Source organism: Acomys russatus, chromosome 7 (genome assembly GCF_903995435.1).
Source record: "Acomys russatus chromosome 7, mAcoRus1.1, whole genome shotgun sequence".
NCBI lineage: Eukaryota > Metazoa > Chordata > Mammalia > Rodentia > Muridae > Acomys > Acomys russatus.
In genome coordinates, this window is record NC_067143.1 from 39,705,776 (window position 1) to 39,724,216 (window position 18,441).

The 18,441-nt window shown below is 36.1% G+C and overlaps 1 protein-coding gene across 1 annotated transcript; it reads right to left on the bottom strand.

The window, feature by feature from the left end:
• Positions 1-6,585: 6,585 nt before the first annotated feature.
• On the bottom strand, positions 6,586-9,409 carry LOC127191948 (olfactory receptor 14A2-like). The gene is made up of 2 exons (XM_051149317.1): positions 8,505-9,409; positions 6,586-6,634 (listed from the first exon to the last, which is right to left on the bottom strand). The coding sequence occupies exons 1-2, from the start codon at positions 9,407-9,409 to the stop codon at positions 6,586-6,588; spliced, it is 954 nt and encodes a 317-aa protein (XP_051005274.1).
• Positions 9,410-18,441: the final 9,032 nt, after the last annotated feature.

Here is an 18,441-nt window from a genome sequence, read left to right on the forward strand (position 1 = left end):
ATTCCCATTCTGAATGAGATGTGAGCATTATCCAATTGGCCTTCCTTATTACTTAGCTTCTGTGGGTCAGTGGATTGTAACATGCTTATCCTGTATTTTATGGCTAATATCCACTGATTAGTGAGTACATAAAATGCATGCTTTCTGGATCTGAATTGCCTCACTCAGGATGACATTTTCTAGTTCTATCTATTTGTCTGCAAATTGCATAGTTTCTTTATTTTTAATAAAATGAGCAGTATTCCAATGTGTAAATGTACCACATTTTCTTTATCTGTTCTTCAATTGAGGGATTTCTAGGTTTTTTTTCATTTTCTGCATATTATGAACAATATTATGAGTAATATTATGGACATAGTTGAGCAACTGTCCTAGTGGTATGGTAGAACATCTTTTGGGTATATGCCTAGGAATGGTATGCTGAGTTTTGAGTTGGAACTATTACCAAGTTTCTCAGAAATCACCATGTTGATTTCCGCAGTGATTGTACAAGTTTGCACTCCCATCACCAATGGGGGAGTGTTCCCCTTGCTCTACTACCTCATGGACATGTACTGTCACTTGAGTTTTTTATCTAAGCCATTCTAACAGATAAAAGATAGAATCTTATAGTCCTTTTGATTTTCATTTCCCTGATGACTAAGGATGCTGAAATTTTTTAAGTGCTTCCCTGACAATAGAGAATCCTCAGTTGAGAATTCTCTGTTTTTCTCTAATGTTTAAGTCAACTACCATCTCAGTAGATACTAAGAAAAACCTTTAACAAAATCCAACATTCCTTCATGTTAAAAACCTTGGAGAGATCAACGATTTAGGGCACATACCTAAACACAATAAAGGCAATATGCAGCAAGCCAATAGACAATACCAAATTAAATGGAGAGAAACTTGAAACAATGTCATTAGAATCAAGGACAAAACAAGACTGCCTACTCTCTCAGTATCTACTTAATATAGTACTTGAAATTCTAGATAGAGCAATAAGACAATTCCAGAAGATCAAGGGAGTACAATTTGGAAAGGAAAAAAAATCAAAGCATCATTATTAGAAGAGGATGTAATAGTATACATAAGTGACCCCCAAAATTCTACCTGAGAACTCCTATACCTGATAAATACCAGCAGCAAAGTGGCTGAATACAAAATTAACCTTAAAAATTCAGTAGCCCTCCTTTGTACAGACAATAAATTGGCAGAGAAAGAATTTAGAAGAAAAAAAAAAAACACATTTAACAATGGACGCAAATAATATAAAATATCTTGGTGTAGCTCTAACCAAGAAAGTGAAAAACGTGTATGACAAAAATTTCAAGTCTTTGATAAATAAAATTGAAGAACATATCAGAAGATGAAAAGATCTCCCATGCTCATGGATTGGTAAGATTAACATAGCAAAAATTGTCATTTTACCAAAAGCAACCTACAATTTCAATGCAATTACCATCAAATTTTCAGCACAATTCTTTACAAACCTTGAAAGAACAATTACCAACTTCATATGAAAAAAACAAAACCAAGAGAGCTAGAACAATCTTGTACAATAAAACTTCTTGAGGTACCAGCATCCTAGATTTCAAGCTGTAATGCAGAGTAATAGTAATAAAAACAACATAGTATTGACATAAAAACAGACACGTTGAGGAATTGAATCAAATAGAAGACCCAGAAATAAGTCACACACTTGCAGACACTGATTTTTGACAAAGAAGCCAAAACTGTACAATAGGAAAAAAATATTCAACAAACAATGCTGGTCTAACTGAGTGTCTGCATGCAGAAGAATGCAAATAGATGTATACATATCACCATGCAAAAATATCAAGTCCAAATGGATCAAAAGCCTCAATGTAAAACTGTATATACTAAATCTAATACAAGAGAAAGAGGGGCTTAGACTAGAATACACTGGTATAATAGGCCACTTCCTGGTTACTTCCTCCAACAGTTCAGTCATTAAGATCTACAATTAAAATAGAACTTCATGAAACTGAAAAGCTTCTGCAAGGCAAAGGACACCATCAACAATAGGAAAAACCAGAAGCCTACAGAATGGGAAAAGAATCCCTCTTTACTTTCAATTGAAATCTAGAGATTAAAAGGATAACTGGACAATAAGAAAAAATATCTGTACAACAAGAAATATTTGCAGTGATAGTACAAAGGCTTGACAGAAAGAATAGGGGTTAACATAGGGTACCAATAAAATTTAGAATCAAGATAGGCAGCATTGAACCTATGATGCCATCTCTTAATGAAATTGAGGAACGGTGACCACCACCAATAGCTTTCTCATTTACTTGGCAACAAATGCCAGAAAATGGTGAAAATTCACAAAATGTTAACTAGCCTGGAGTACTGTTAAAAATACAAAATCTTAGATATTTTAAAGAATCAATAATAGCTTATAAAATACATCCACCCTATGTGAGACATGTTAAATACCTGGGCTACCCAAAAGAGGACTGACTATCTCACAAGACTTGAAACATTTAGCAGTAGTTGAACTGGATGCTAGTTCTCAATTATAATGGCTGACATGGTAGAGAGATGAACCTGCAATTATAGAAAATCAGAATATGTCTAAAGGTCCTATATCATAAAATATAGGTGAAGAACAACTTTCTGATTTGTTAAAGCAGATAAAGTTTGATGATGTTATTATTTAACAAGATGTTTAAAAGCTCAATCAGCACCTTTAGATGAGCAGATTAGAACTACTACTGATATTGATCTGAATGATTATGCAATTGGACAAGCAATAGAAAATAATGCTAGACATCAATATGCCCCTTGTATTAACTGTGGGAGACAAGATATACTGAAAGGAGATTGTGGTCAATGAGTTCCTAAAGACCTTTCTAGGAGACTATAGCCTTTCTTGACTTATAGAAGTTGATCTCTCCAGATCAGAGAGATATGCAATAAAATTCTTTAAATAAGAGAAACTCCTTATGAGTGTTCACTTGTACCCTGGCAACAAACATGAGTCAAGTATTTCCTCTCATCAATCCACAGAGCAAGTAGAGAAAACTAAATTAAACTATTGTATTCTTCAGAAGAAAGCTCTGCCCTATATTTAGTCATAATTACAAACCTCATAGAATCACCAAAATTTCAATGCTATAAAATACCCACTGGTATTCAACAACCTTTATCCCCAAAGACAGTAGGAATAGTTGTAGGAAGGAGTAGCCTAATATCTCAAAGATTCATTGTGCATCTAGAAATTATAGATTAATATTTCAAGGCAGAGACTAAGACTATGGTTTACATAAAGAAAACTGTTCACTCTAAAGTGGGAGATAGCATTGCTCAGGTTTTACTGTTTCCAAATGACAAAAGAAAAGCAGCTCCAATTGAAGGGTTTTGAAGAGAGTTTTACTTGTTTGTTTTTATTTGTTTTTTTTTATTTGATGCAAACTGTTCTTAATGACCATATAGCAAAATTAAAATTAAAATTAAATTGTATTGAAAGTGAAGGTTTGTTGGTCACTGGAGCTGATGTAACTATAATTTTATGAGAATCTTGAGTATACCTTATCCCCTTCAGAAGATATTTACACAGTCTTTAGGATTAGGAACATTATCCCAAGTAAAATAAAATATAAGACAAATTAAATGTGTGGGACAAAAAGATCAATTAGGACAATTAAGACACTGAGTGGCAAATACAGCTGTTGATTTCTTCTTCCCCTTTGCCTGTTCCTTGAACTCATCCCTCTTCAGGTACCAAAACAATGGGCCTAAAAGTCTCAAATGTATATTCTGCACCTAATTCGTATGTATGTTGCCCGTTGCCATATCCTACCATGTTCAGGTGTTTCCTCAAGAGCTGAATTCAGTTTATGGTCTGTAATGTCCTTGGCTGGTGCCATAGTTTGAGCCCTGGGCCCAAATCTGCCTATCATAAAGTTCTTCTTGTAGGTTTCTAGGATCCTCTGGATCCTTCAACTTTGCCATTCTCCCATGCTTCTCTCATTTAGAGTCCCAATAGAATGTCCTCCCCTCTGTCCCAGTTTCCTGGTTGTGAAGACTTTCATGGGACATGCCCCTTGGGCTAGTACGCAGATATTAGTGAGTATATACCATTTGAGTCTTTCTGCTTCTGGGTTAACTCACTCATTATGATCATTTCTAGCTCAATCCATTTGTCCACAAATTTTGGGAATTCCTTGTTTTTAATAGCTGAGTAGTATTCCATAGTGTAAATGTACCACAGTTTCTTTATCCATTCTTCTACTGATGAACACTTAGGCTGTTCCCATGTTCTGGCTATTATGAATAAAGCTGCTATGAACATGGTTGAGCAAATGTTCTTGTTGTGTGCTGGAGCATCTTCTGGGTATATTCCAAGGAGTGGAATAGCTGGGTCTTATGGAAACCCCTACCCAGATCTAGCCAATGGACAGGACATTCTCCACAGTTAAGTGAAGAGTGGGGTCTGACTTTCACACATACTCTGGTGCCTCATATTTGACCAAGTCCCCTGAATGGGGAGACCTGGTGGCACTCAGAAGAAGAATAGCAGGCTACCAAGAAGAGACTTGAAATGCTATGAGCATATACAGGGGGAGGAAGTCCTCCTCAGTCACAGTCAAAGGGGAGGAGAGTAAGGGGAAAATGGGAGGGAAGGAGGAATGGGAAGATACAAGGGAGAGAAAAACTTTGAGATGTAATATGAATAAATTAATAAAATTTTCTTTAAAAAGTTGAATTCAGAAGAACTCTGGTGTTCTGGTCTAAAAAGTTCAGACTGCATTAGCTGGGCCTACCATTTCCTTGCTGCAGATGGTCTTACAAATCTTGGACAGCAAATAGAACAGCCTTTCCTTTCCAGACATTTTACCCTGCCTTCAACTCTAGATTCCCTATCCCATCAGTGGGCCTTCTTTACTCCCAGAGGCCCTGCACTATATAACCAAGATGTTTTGGTTTCGTCTGTCTCCATCTTCTTCAATTTTCTCACTCTTTTTGTTTCTTCTTCTTCTTCTTCTTCTTCTTCTTCTTCTTCTTCTTCTTCTTCTTCTTCTTCTTCTTCTTCTTCTTCTTCTTCTTTTTCTTCTTCCTTGTTTTGTTCTTGTTCTTCTTGTTCTTTTCCTTCTTCTTCTTCTTGTTCTTCTTGTTCTTGTTCTCGTTCTTGTTCTCCTTCTCCTTCTCCTCCTCCTTCTTCCTTCTTCTTCTTTGCTGTCATTGTGGTCATCATCATTGTCATTGTCATTCTCTTCCTCCTCCTCCTGTGCCTCCACCTCCTCCATCTCTGCCTCTTCCTCCTCATTGTCCTTCTCTCTCTCTCTCTCTCTCTCTCTCTCCCTTTTCTTCTTCTTCTTCTTCTTCTTCGTCTTCTTCTTCTTCTTCTTCTTCTTCTTCTTCTTCTTCTTCTTCTTCTTCTTCCCCCACCCTGCCCTTTCCCATGCATGGTGGCACAGAGCTGATTCCAATAAACCTGTATTTATTTATATATAACTTCATCTTGCCATTAATGCATTCTGGTATTTAAATCAATAGCCATGATCCTATGGTGAAGAGCTCTATCAAAACAATGGGGAGCTCATATTAATATTTCTTCAATGCCAGACAACAGATACATACCTATTTTAACTGATATTGTGTAGTGACATCTTATATAATATTGTTTCTGTGTTTAAATGAGTAAGAAGCCTGGTTTGCTGGCATGGAGCAGGGTATAGAATGGGAGAGCCTAAGTTTCTTGGTTAAAAGGTAAGAAATGCTAGCCATTAATTTGTGTGGATTCATAAAAATCTAATTGTATCTTGATTAACAGAAAGAGGTAATAAGATTAGTTGAAAGACATTTGATTGTAGAATATACAACTGAATTAGATTAACTTTTATAGTTTAATGGTATTTTAACATTAGAATAGAAGTCAGGGAATATGTTATGTTAGGGAAGATATTTTTCCTAGGTTTCTATAGATGATGAAAGGCTATAGGTTCTATTAAAATTGATAAGGCTCTGTTGTTATTTAAAACAAAATCCCAAATGTGTGGTTTTACCAATAATGACTCAGAATTCAGAGGCAAGGGTGAAAGCCTACAACCTCAGAGAGGCAGAAAAGTACCCAGTTGGCCTTCCTACTCAGCCAACATGGCTGAAGGAAAAAAAAATCCCTTTCTACTCAGCTCATGTCCCAGAAGGAAAAATCCCCTCCTCTTCCACAATGTCTTAAATACCATTCAAACCATGTCCCTATGTATGTATTCTATGTCAATTAGTTACTTGCTCCATCTCTTGGCCACAGTTGGCCTTATTTATCTCTTGTTAACAGAAACCTCTTAGGTTAAAGGCACGTACTGTGGCTGAGCCACACTACAATTACTTGCTTACAAAAACTAGAAAGCTCTTGGATTAAAAGTGTGTTCTAGTGCTGAGCCACATCACAACAAGAAACAGGTTTTTCCAGTTCACATTCTCAGGGTTCACAATGGGATTAAATATCCTGCAGCAAAGATCTAATCTGAATAAGACTACCTTCTGCATGAACGTCCCTTCATAGGTACAGTTCAAGAAACTGGCTAAAAAAGAACAGTTCATTTATCAGACAGGAAAACTAGAAAACCTTGATGCTTACAGATTACCAAGACTGCAGTTATGGCAGATCATCACATCAATGAATCTTCATAAAGACATTTAAACTGTTAATTAATTTTAAATGATTGATAATGGTTTTCTTTGTAATAGTTAACTTTTGTATACTTTTTTTTAGCTTAAACATAAGGAGGGAAGAATTAAAAGAATTTTCTTTCAGCAACATGGCTTGTTTGGCAAGGAATCACATTCAAATTCTAGGTCTGTGGGATCTGACTGGAATGCAGACATGCTCTGGATTACAGTATGATCTGGCTGTAATGTTGACATGTTCTTAGTACACACTTTTAATCCCAAACAATGAAGTTAAGATCAGGTTATAGAAGGAAGCAGCCATTTTTAAAAAGTCATGTTTAATCAAGCAGCAGACAAAGTGATGAATCAGAGAAAGATTTGAAAGAATGAGTCATAGATAGGATAAGAGCAAATCTCACAAGAACAGGACATGAAAACAACGCTATATAAGATCAGTGCAAAGAGATTTTTACATAGAGATTCCTATTGGGGATATTTTATAGAGACAGGATTCAGACAAAACAAGGTAGCACAGGTGAAGACAGACTAAACCAGAGATTGAGAAGAAATCAGATTAAAACATATTCCTAAAATTAGTTTGAAGGCTAGCAGAGCAATTCGGTCAGAATCCAATAGAATTCAGTTAGAATCAGTCAGCTTGGAGAGGAGTTTAGGCCAGAACACTTGAGTTGAACCAGCCACTGGGAGTTCAGAAAAATCTAGAAAGTCTTCAGAATGGCTCTCATCCAATAACTTGTTCTGAGTAAATAAAAATTACATTTATATATTGCTTTTGGTAGAATGGCCAATTTCCCTATGTTAATTATAATGATCAACGAACAGGGAAGAACTTTTCATCATCTGATATCTTCTTCAACTTCTTTCTCCAAAGACTTGAAGTTTTGGTCATAAAAGTCTTTCACCTGCTAGATTAGAACTATCCCAAGATATTTTATATCATTTGTTGATATTGTGAAGGGTGATGTTTCCATGATCACATTCTCACCCCATTTATCTCTTGTATACATGAGGGCTACTGATTATTCTGACTTAATCTTATGTCAGGCCACTTTCACAAAAGTGATCATCAGTTGTAGGAGGTCCCTGGTGAAAACTTTGGAGTTACTTTTTTATACTATTTTATCACTTTTAATAAAGATACTTTGATGTCTTACTTTCCAGCTTGTACCCCCATGATCTCCTTCATTTGTCTTACTGTTATAGCTGCAACTTCAAGTACTTTATTGAATAGATATACAGAAACTGGACAGTCTTGCTTGTTACTGATTTTAGTAGAATTGCTTTGAGTTTCTCTCCCCTAATTAATGCTAAGTATAGGATTGTTGTTAAATACCTGTATTATGGTTATGTATGTCCATTTTATGCCTAATATCTCCAGAACTTTTATCATGAATAGTTGTTGGATTTTGTCAAAGGCTTTTTCAGCATCTAATGAGATGATTATATTTTTTTCTTTCAGTTTGTTTGTATGGCAGATTATATTGATAGGTTTTTATATGTTGAACCATGCTTGAATCTCTGGGATAAAGCCTATTTGATCATGGTAGATGATTTTTGATGTGTTCTTGGGTCCAGTTTGTTGTATTTTGTTGATTATTTCTGCAACACTGTTCATGAGTAAAATTGGTCTGTAATTATGTTTCTTTCAGAATCTTTGTGTGGCTTAGGTTTGAAAATAACTGTGCCCATGTAAAATAAAATTGTCAATGTTCCTTCTGTTTCTATTTTACATAAAACTTTGAGAAATATCAGTATATTTCTCTTTGACTCTCTGTCTGTCTGTCTGTCTGTCTGTCTGTCTGTATGTCTCTCTCTCTCTCTTACACACACACACACACACACACACACACACACACACACACATGCTCTTTAGAGCGCTATCAACATTAGTGTTCCTTAAGCTATAGATCACAGGATTGAGTGCTGGAAGTAGCACAGTGTACAACACAGAAAACAATCTATCTATTATTGATGCTGTATTTGAGGGTGGCTTCAGATAAACAAAATAAGCAATAGCAATGAAAATACTGAAGACAGTGAGGTGGGGGATACATGTGGCAAATGCTTTGGACCGACCTTTAGTGGTAGGAATCTTCAGCACAGTAGAGAAAATGTAAAAGTAAGAGACCATGACACAGAGGAAGCAAGACATGCCTAGAAACACACCAATTCCAAGACTTATATAAATTACTATGTGTGATTCAGAGCAGGAAATCCTTAGAAGGAAGGGAACATTACAGAAAATCTGTGGGATTACATTAGAGCCACAGAAAGGCATGGAAAATATGCCAATTGTGTACATGGTTCCAAAGAATAACCCAGTGCCCCAGGAAACACCCAACATCAGCATACAGGTTACACTACTCATAGTAACTTCATAGTGTAGGGGATTGCAAATGGCAACGTAGCGGTCATAGGACATAGCCGTAAGAACAAATACTTTTCCTGATCCAAAAGTAGCCATGGAAAATACCTGAACTGCACATCCTAGTATGGAAATGGAATTGTTGTGAGTTAAGCTATTGACAAAGAAATTTGGGATTGGAACTGACACTAGAAAGACATCAAAAAGGGATAAATTCTTCAGGAAGAAGTACATGGGTGACTGGAGCTTCAGATTCAGGGTGATGAGCGTGATGATGAGGAAGTTACTCATTAGGGTTGCCAGGTACATCACTAGAAAGAACACTCCACATAAAGTCTGTATCTCGTGGATATCAGAGAACCCCATAAGGATGAATCCAGTTATTGCAGTGACATTGGGCATAATAGATTATTTTCACAGCCTGTTGGATGAAGAGAAATGGGGAAAAATGGGCAGTGCCAAAATATTTACAATGATGTATAAACACATTCAGTGGAAAAGAATCAGGAGACCACATAAATTACTAATACATTTCCAAACATTTATCACTTCTCTCTTCCTTCCTCTCATATCCTTGACCTCTCTCTCCTACATCACTTTTTTTATAATTATAATTTATTCATATTACATCTGGATTATTATCTCCTTGCTTTTATCTTCCGGTCCCCACTCTTGCTCCCTCTTCTGCTCTATTCCCCTCCCCAAGACCTCTGTTGGGGGAGGGGTGGAGGGAGAGGAGCTTGAGGAAATGGGAAGGAAGGGATGAAGGGACCCAAAGAGGAGAAAAATGAGAGGGGAGAGAGACACACATAAAAAGAGACCTAAGATCCTTCCATTCTTCTCATTCTCCAGTCCTGTGCTCTTTTTTCTTTAGGATTACATATTAAACAGCTAAGCAAGTTTTCTAGACTCACGCTACATATACTTAACAGTTTTCAGTTTTAAAATAAAGACTAATTTCCATGAAGACCATATGATATGTTACTCGCATTTAATTTTTCAAAGCCAGTCATATTGAGGTTAGGAAGCCAGTTTCATGGTTTTAACACAGTTTGTATTCCACTTAATGTGTAATGAATATCAAAAAATGCACAAACTGAAAATAACGAAAAATAATAAAATATAAGAGTTTTTTGTAATCCTATATCCTCAACCTTTCCTTTGTATAAGATGTCTATGAATTTGGGAAACAAAGAAGCTAGTCCAATTAACTTTTGTTGTCAACTATTTTCTTAATAGATCCCATTAAGAAAGACTCACATGGTATATACTCACTTATAATTGAACATTAACCCAAAAGGAATGTCCCATGAAAGTCTCCACTTACCAGGAGATTGGGATTGATGCAGGAACCATCTATTGGGACTCTAGGTAAGAGAAGTATGGGAGAATGGAGAAATAGAAGGATACAGAGGGTCCTAGAAACCTACAAGAAGAACATCATGATGGGTAGATATGGACCCAGGGGGGTCTGCTCAAACTATTGCACCAACCAAGGACAATACATGAAGTAAACGTTGAACCCCTTTCCAGATATAGCCATTGGACAGGACATTATCCACAGTTGTGTGGAGAGCAGGGACTGACTCTGACATGAACTCTGGTGCCCTATATTTGACCACTTCACCATGGTAGGGAAGCCTGGTGGCACTCAGAGAAAGAATAGGCATACTACCAGATGAGACTTGACAGCCTATGACCATATTGTATGGGAGGAGGTCCCCTTCTGTCACAGACCTAGGGGAAGGGAGTAGGGTGAAAGAGGGAGGGAGAGAGGGGGAATGGGAGGAGACAAGGGGATAACAGTTGAGATGTAATCTGAATAAATTAAGTTAAAAACATAAAGTCAGCATCTCCATGTCATAGAAGTAATTCTAATAAAATAATCCTTTGTTTTCATAAATACTATATCTTACCATGCCACATTTTAGTAATTTATCTTATATGTTCTGATGCATGGACTCTGTTCAAACTATACTTTTGGTTACTTGATCAGAATTTTAGTTAAGTATTTATTCAAAGAAAACTTTCCCTCTCTCTCTCTCTCTCTCTCTCTCTCTCTCTCTCTCTCTCTCTCTCTCTGCGTGTGTGTGTGTGTGTGTGTGTGTGTGTGTGTGTGTGGTATGACTAAATGATACAGACCAATACAGATAGAATTGAGGCATCTTATTCTCCATTGGAGGAGGCAAAGATAAGCATGTACAAATATTCTACTAAACAAAAAGATCTTCAGATGGCATGTTTTAGGACAATATAAGATTTTGGTTTAGAGATTTGTTCATTGGCTTCTTTAGCTAAAGGGCTTTCCATGAAAATTCACAGGACAAATATACAGGACAAAGTTCTTGGGAGATACCATTTAAGAAAGGACAGCTTTAATGCAACAAAAGGATATATCTCATTTGGATAATTTAGAGAAGAGAAATCTGTGGTATATAAGAATAATATGTGGACTGGAATTTATTATTTTTTAGGTTATTCCAATCATCAGGTTTGGATAATACAGAAAGAAGCCAAACAGGAGAAATAAGGGTGAATAAATCACTGCTAAATTATATTGCTTTCCATAGTAGTCACAATTTCCTCATTATGTATAACAATTTAAAACTGTTTTAGAAATATTTTAACATGTTACTAATGAAAATTTAAATTTTGTAGCTTAAAACAGTTGAGAATCTTCACATTCATCGAAAAGGGTAATTCTTCAACTATGGGTAGGAAGACTTTCCAGCAGGTCAACTTGAGGAGGCATTTCTCCCTTACTCATTAGAATGCAAATATCTTTTGGAAACTATAATTATGTTTTATCATAAGTATGCAAATATAAGCCACAGAAAAATGTTCCTTTTAATAAACTATAAGGTGGATTCATTTGAAACCTAATGTAATAGAAACATCAATAACACACCTTTATAAGTCACTTGGCTACTCCCTTGGATTCCCTAAAGGCATATTTTAATAGCTTTATTATTATGCCATGTCTTAAGACAATTAGTATGAAAATAATCAATGTTTGCTATGGACCATAGTCCACACAGAATATACATTGGAATGCATCATGAAGAAATGCTCCTATTTACCCCAGATTTAAATTTGCTATTCATTTTCTTATATATACAATGCTTAGAGTTGGAAACATTATAGTTTTTTTAAACAAGTATTACAACACAAAAAATTTACAAACTTTGTTTAAAGATTCATTCCATACCCTTTGTATTTATTTTTTTTTATTTACTGAAGGAGAAAAATATTTGTAATAAAATATTTGAAACAATGCTTTGATTAATTTTAATTTATTCAGATTAGAACCCGATTGTTATTTCCTCACTGGTATCTTTCTGTTACCATTCTCCCTCTTCTGCTGTATTCCTCTCCCCTAGACATCTGACAGAAGGGGATCTTCTCCACACCTTATGACCATAGCCTATCAGGTCTCATCCAGATAGCCTCTTTCCTCTTCCTTTATGTGCCCCCTGGGCATTCCCAACAAGAAGAAGTGATCAAATAGGCAGCAACAGAAATCATGCCAGATGCAGTCCCCACTCTCCTCACAGCTGTGGAGAATGAGCTGTCAAAATGCAAATCAAAATGACTCAGATTCCATCTTACACCTACCAGAATGGCTAAGATCAAAACTTAAAGTGACAGCACATGCTGGTGAAGATGTAAGAAATGGGAACATTCCTGCATTACTGGTGGGAGTGCAAACTTGTAAAACCTCTTTGGCACTTTCTCAGGAAATTAAGAATAGTGCTACCTCAAGACCCAGCTATACCAGTCCAGGGCATATACCTAAAGAACTCCACCATACAACGAGGACATTTGCTCAACTATTTTCATAGCAGCTTTATTCATAATAGCCAGAATCTGGAAATAACCTAGATGTCCCTCATGTGAAGAGTGGATAAAGAAACTGTGGTACCTTTACACAATACTATGGTATCTATTCACCTATTAAAACAAGGAAATCTTGAAATTTGAAGGCAAATGGGTAGAACTAGAAAAGATCATCCTAAGTGAGGTAACCCAGACCCAGGAAGACACACATGGTATATATTCATTTATAGGTGGATATTAGCCTAATATAGATGTCTTCTCAGAGACTCTACCCAGCAAGGGATCAAGACAGATGCTGGGACTCCATATTGGACTCAGGGGTGAGTGATAAATGTGGTACAGAAGAATCGGGACATGGAAGGACCCAGCGGTTTCAGGATCCCAACAAGAAAACTGTAAAGGCCAGTGGATCTGGACCTGGGGGGCCTTCATAAACTGTTGTACCAACCAAGGACAATGCATGCAGTAAACTTAGACCCCTATTCAGATATTACTTTTCTTATCGCTCTGACAAAATATATTTGAAAAAAGACAACATGAGAAAGGAAGGATTGATTTTAGCTCATGATATGTAAGTACAATCCATTAAAGGTGATATATAATATATCATACACTAAGAGGTGCAGAACAAATGTTCTCCTTTTAAAACAGAACAATGATGAAACATGAAGGAAAGATCGTTTCAAAGGAATATTATAAGGCCAACAAAAATGCAAAATTTTTAGCTTTCTAAGTGCAATCTGGGGTTTAAGATGGAATCATGTGTATTCCCATAGACTTGAGCTATACCACTCATACATTATTTTTTACTTAAAGCTCATAATGTTTCTTATTGAGCTGGGTGTTGAGCATATCTATGGCTTTCTTTGGTCAATACCCCATGTTCTTGGTGTTGCAAATATCCTGGGGTCTCATTGCATCCTAGGTTATACTTTTCCAATTCTGTCTTAAACTCTACTACCATGCAATACATATGAATCTACCACACATTTTCTAACTTCTGAAGCTTTCTGGAACCAGATTTTAAGTCTCCATATACCCTTCTACTAAAACCTGTATCATGATTTGGTACCAGTGATTTATCAGTCAACACAGGATATAGCTTGGTCTATGGGTCACAGTTTCAATGGTCCCTTAATTTCATTGATGCTGGCCCTAGGGAAATAATTTTCCAAGTGAAAATTTTGCATCAGAGAATGACTAGGACATTTTTTGTTTAAGAATCATTTTTTTCAATACATGTACAATTTCACAAGATGATGGCTGAGAGCTTACTTTCAAAGGACATTCTAATTTTCCATGTATGAAATGATATTTCCAAATAATGCAATCAACTAAAGATATTTTGTATACAATGTCCTTGTCTACAACTTCAAAAGTCCTCCTACACATTCCTTAGAAATTTGCACATTTTACATCTTTCAGAACTTTCTCACCATAGTCTTTACTAAAAGCACACTTAAAGGTAACAATACTATTGCGTAATGCCAGGCTTTTTATTTATTCATTTACTTTTTGATTTGTAAAGGAGGATTATATTATTCATTCTTTTTATTTTTTTATTTATAATTTGTTCAATTCATATCTAGATTGTAGTCCCCTCCCTGATCATTTACCAGCCCCACTCTCTTTCCCTTCCTTCCCTAGTAATCAGAAAAGAGGAGATTTCCTCTGCCTATCAAGCCTCATGTGGACTGCTTGTATGTCTTCCTCTGTGGCACGGCAAGGCCCCTCCACCAGAGGGAAGTGATCAACTAATGGGTACCAGAGTACATGTCAGAGGTAGCCCCTACTCCTTATACTATGGGACCCATGAGGAGACTGTGCTTCCTATTGACACATCTGAGTAGTGGGTCTAGGTTCTCAGCATGCATTGTCCTTAGTTGGTGCATCAATCTCTGCAGCCCCACGACAACACACCCAGATTTATTGGTTCTGTTGGTCTCTTTGTAGAGTTTCTCTCTCCTTCATGTCCTTCATCTGCTTCATATTCCCACTGGGTGAAGTCTCTTCTCTTCAGCCACTTCTGGTGTCTATTCTATTTGTCCTTCAGAAAGGAAATTAAACATTTGCCCTAGGGCCCTCCTTGTTATTTAGCTTCTTTAGGTCTCTGTATTGTAGTGTGATTATCTTGTATTATGTGGTGAATATCCTCTTATAGGTGACTATATACCATGAGTGTCTGTCTGGGTTACTTCTCTCAGGATGATCTTTTCTGGTTCCATCTATTTGCCTGAAAGTTCAAGATATCCTTGTATTAATAGGTGAGCAGTATTCCTTTGTGTGAACACACCACAGTTTCTTTATCTGCTCTTTGACTGAGGGACATCTAGGTTATTTCCAGCTTCTGGCTATTATGAATAAGGCCACTATGAACAGAGTTGAACAAATGGACACAGCAGTCAATGTAAATGCTAAGTATAAAAAGCTCCTGAAACAGAATATCCAAAAAATCTGGGACACTATGGAAAGACCAAACCTAAGAATCATAGGGATAGTAGGAAAAGAAGAACCCCAACTGCAAAGCACAGAAGATATTTTCAGCAATATCATGGAAGAAAACTTCCTTAACCTAAAGAAAGAAATGTCCATAAATATACAGGCAGCCTACAGAACTCCAAATAGAATGGACCAGAAAAGAATATCCTCCTGCACCATAATAGTCATAACACTAAACGTACAAACAAACAAAGAATATTAAAAGCTGCAAGAGAAAAAGGCAAGTAACATATAAAGGCAAACCTATTAGAATTACACCTGACTTCTCAACAGAGACTATGAAAATGAGAAGGGCCTGGACAGAAGTCATGCTGACATTAAGAGACCAAAGATGCCAATGCAGACTACTATACTCAGCAAAGCTTTTAATCACCATAGCTGGAGAAAAAAGATACTCCCTGACAAAACCAAGTTCAAACAGTACCTAACCACAAATACAGCTCTACAGAAGATACTAGAATGAAAACTCCAACTGAACAGGAAAACAAAGGACATGGATAACCCAACATCCACAAAAACAAAAGAAATGAAGCTCACACACACAGTCTCTCTCTATCACCACTAACATCAAAATAATAGGAACCATTAACCACTGGTCATTAATATAACTCAACATAGATAAATCATTGCAGTGGAAACTAAATAAAGAAACAATAAAAGTGAAAGATCTGAAGCCAATGGACCTAACTGATATATACAGAACTTTTCATCCAAACACAAAAGAATTCACCTTCTTCTAAGCACCTCATGGAACCTTCTCCAAAATCGACCATATGCTTGGTCACAAAGCAAATCTAAACACATATGGAAAGATCTAAATAACTCTGTGCATCCTATTAGAACACCAGGAATTAAAGGTGAAACTCAATAACAACAAAAACAACAGAGAAACTGAGGAAACTGAAAAATCCCCTATTCAATGATATCTGTGTAAGAAATGAAATAAAAAATAGAAGCAAAAAACTTTCTAGAATTCAGTGAATCCGAAGGCACAACATCCCCAAATTTATGGGACACAATGAAAGCAGTGCTAAGAGGAAAATTTATAGCACCAAGTGCCTTTAAACAGAAACTGTAGAGCTCTCTTATTACCAACTTAACAACACACCTGAAAACTCTAAAACAAAAAGAAGCAGAGTCACCAAAGAGGTATAGATGGCTAGAAATTATCAAATTCAGGGCTGAAATAAATAAAATAGAAACAAAGAACAATTCAAAGAATCAACCAAACCAAGAGCTGGTTTTTTGTTTGTTTGTTTGTTTGTTTTTTTAGAAAATCAACAAAATAGAGAAACTCTTAGACAAAGTAACTAAAAGTCAAAGGGAGAATAATCAAATCAATAAAATCAGAAATGAAAAAGGAGACATAAGAACAAACAGTAAGGAAATCCAAAGAATCATTAGGTCATACTTCAAAAGCCTATATGCCACAAAATTTGAAAACCCAAACAAAATGAACAATTTTCCTAATATATACTATCTACCAAAATTAAACCAAGATCAGATAAACAAATAAAATAGTCCTATATCTACTAAGGAAAACCGAGGCAGTCAGTAAAATTCTCCCAAGGGAAAAAAAAAGCCCAGAGCCTGATGGTTTCAGTAAATAATTCTACCAATCCTTCAAGATGAGCTAATACCAATTATCTTTAAACTATTCCACAAATAGAAATGGAAGTAACTTTACCAAATGCATTCTATGAGGCCACAGTCACCTTGATACCTAAACCACAGAAAGACTTTACAAAGAAAGAGAATTTAAGAACAATTTCTCTTATAAATATTGATGGAAAAAAACTCAATAAAATCCTCACAAACAGAATCAAAGAACACATCAAAAATATTATTTACCATGACGAAGTAGGCTTCATTCCATGCATACAGGGATGGTTCAATATATGGAAATCCATCAATGCAATCCATCATATTAGTAAACTGACGGGGAAAAAAAGCCCTCCATGATCATCTCCTTAGGTGTCAAGAAAAGCATTTGACAAAATCCAATACCCATTCATGTTTTAAGTCTTGGATAGAGCAGGAATACAAGGCACATACCTCAACATAAGAAAGCCAGTATACAGAAACCTTATAAGCAACATCAAACTATGGAGAGAAATTTAAATCAATTGCGCTGAAATCAGGGACAAGACAAGACTGTCCACTGTCTCCATGTCTCTTCAATATAGTACTTGAAGTTCCAGTTAAAGCAATAAGACAACTAAAGGAGACCAAGGGGATGCAAATTAGAAAGGAAGAAGTCAAACTATCAGTATTTGTGAATGATATGATAGTATACATAAGTGATCCTAAAAATTTAACCAAGAAACATTTCCATCTGATAACCCCCTTCAGCAAAATAGCTGGATACTAAACTAACTCAAAAAATTAGAAGCCCTGCTGTATACAAATGACAAATGTGCTGAGAAAGAATCTAGGGAAACCACATCCTATACAATAGGAACAAATGGTATAAAGTATCTTGGCATAGCTCTAACCAAGCAAGTGAAAGACTTATATGAAAAAAACTTTAGGTCTCCAAAGAGAGAAATAGAAGATATCAGATGTCAAGACCTCCCATGTTCATGTACTGGGAAATTCGATATAGTAAATGTCCATCATTCCAAAGCCAATTTTGTAATCAATGCAATTCCCATCAAAATTCCAAGATAATTCTTTACAGACATTGAAAGATTAATTCTCAGCTTCATATGAAAAAACAAAAAACCCAGAATAGCTAAAACAGTCCTGTACAATAAAATATCTTCTGGAGAAATCTCCGTCCTGGATATTAAGGCTATATTATAGAGCAAGAGTAACAAAAACAGCATGGTACTGCCTGTTTGACCAGTGGAACTGAATAGTTGACCCAGAAATAAACCCACACACCTCTGTGCATTTGATTTTTCATAAAGAAACTAAATCCATACAACAGAAAAAAGATAGCATATTCACCAAGTGGAGCTGGTCTAACTGGATGGCTATATCTAGAAAAGGGAAAACAAACCCTTATTTATCACCATGCACAAAAATACTTAAAGAAATGCTCAATATCTCTAGTCATCAGGGAAATAAAAATCAAAACGACCTTGAAATTCCAT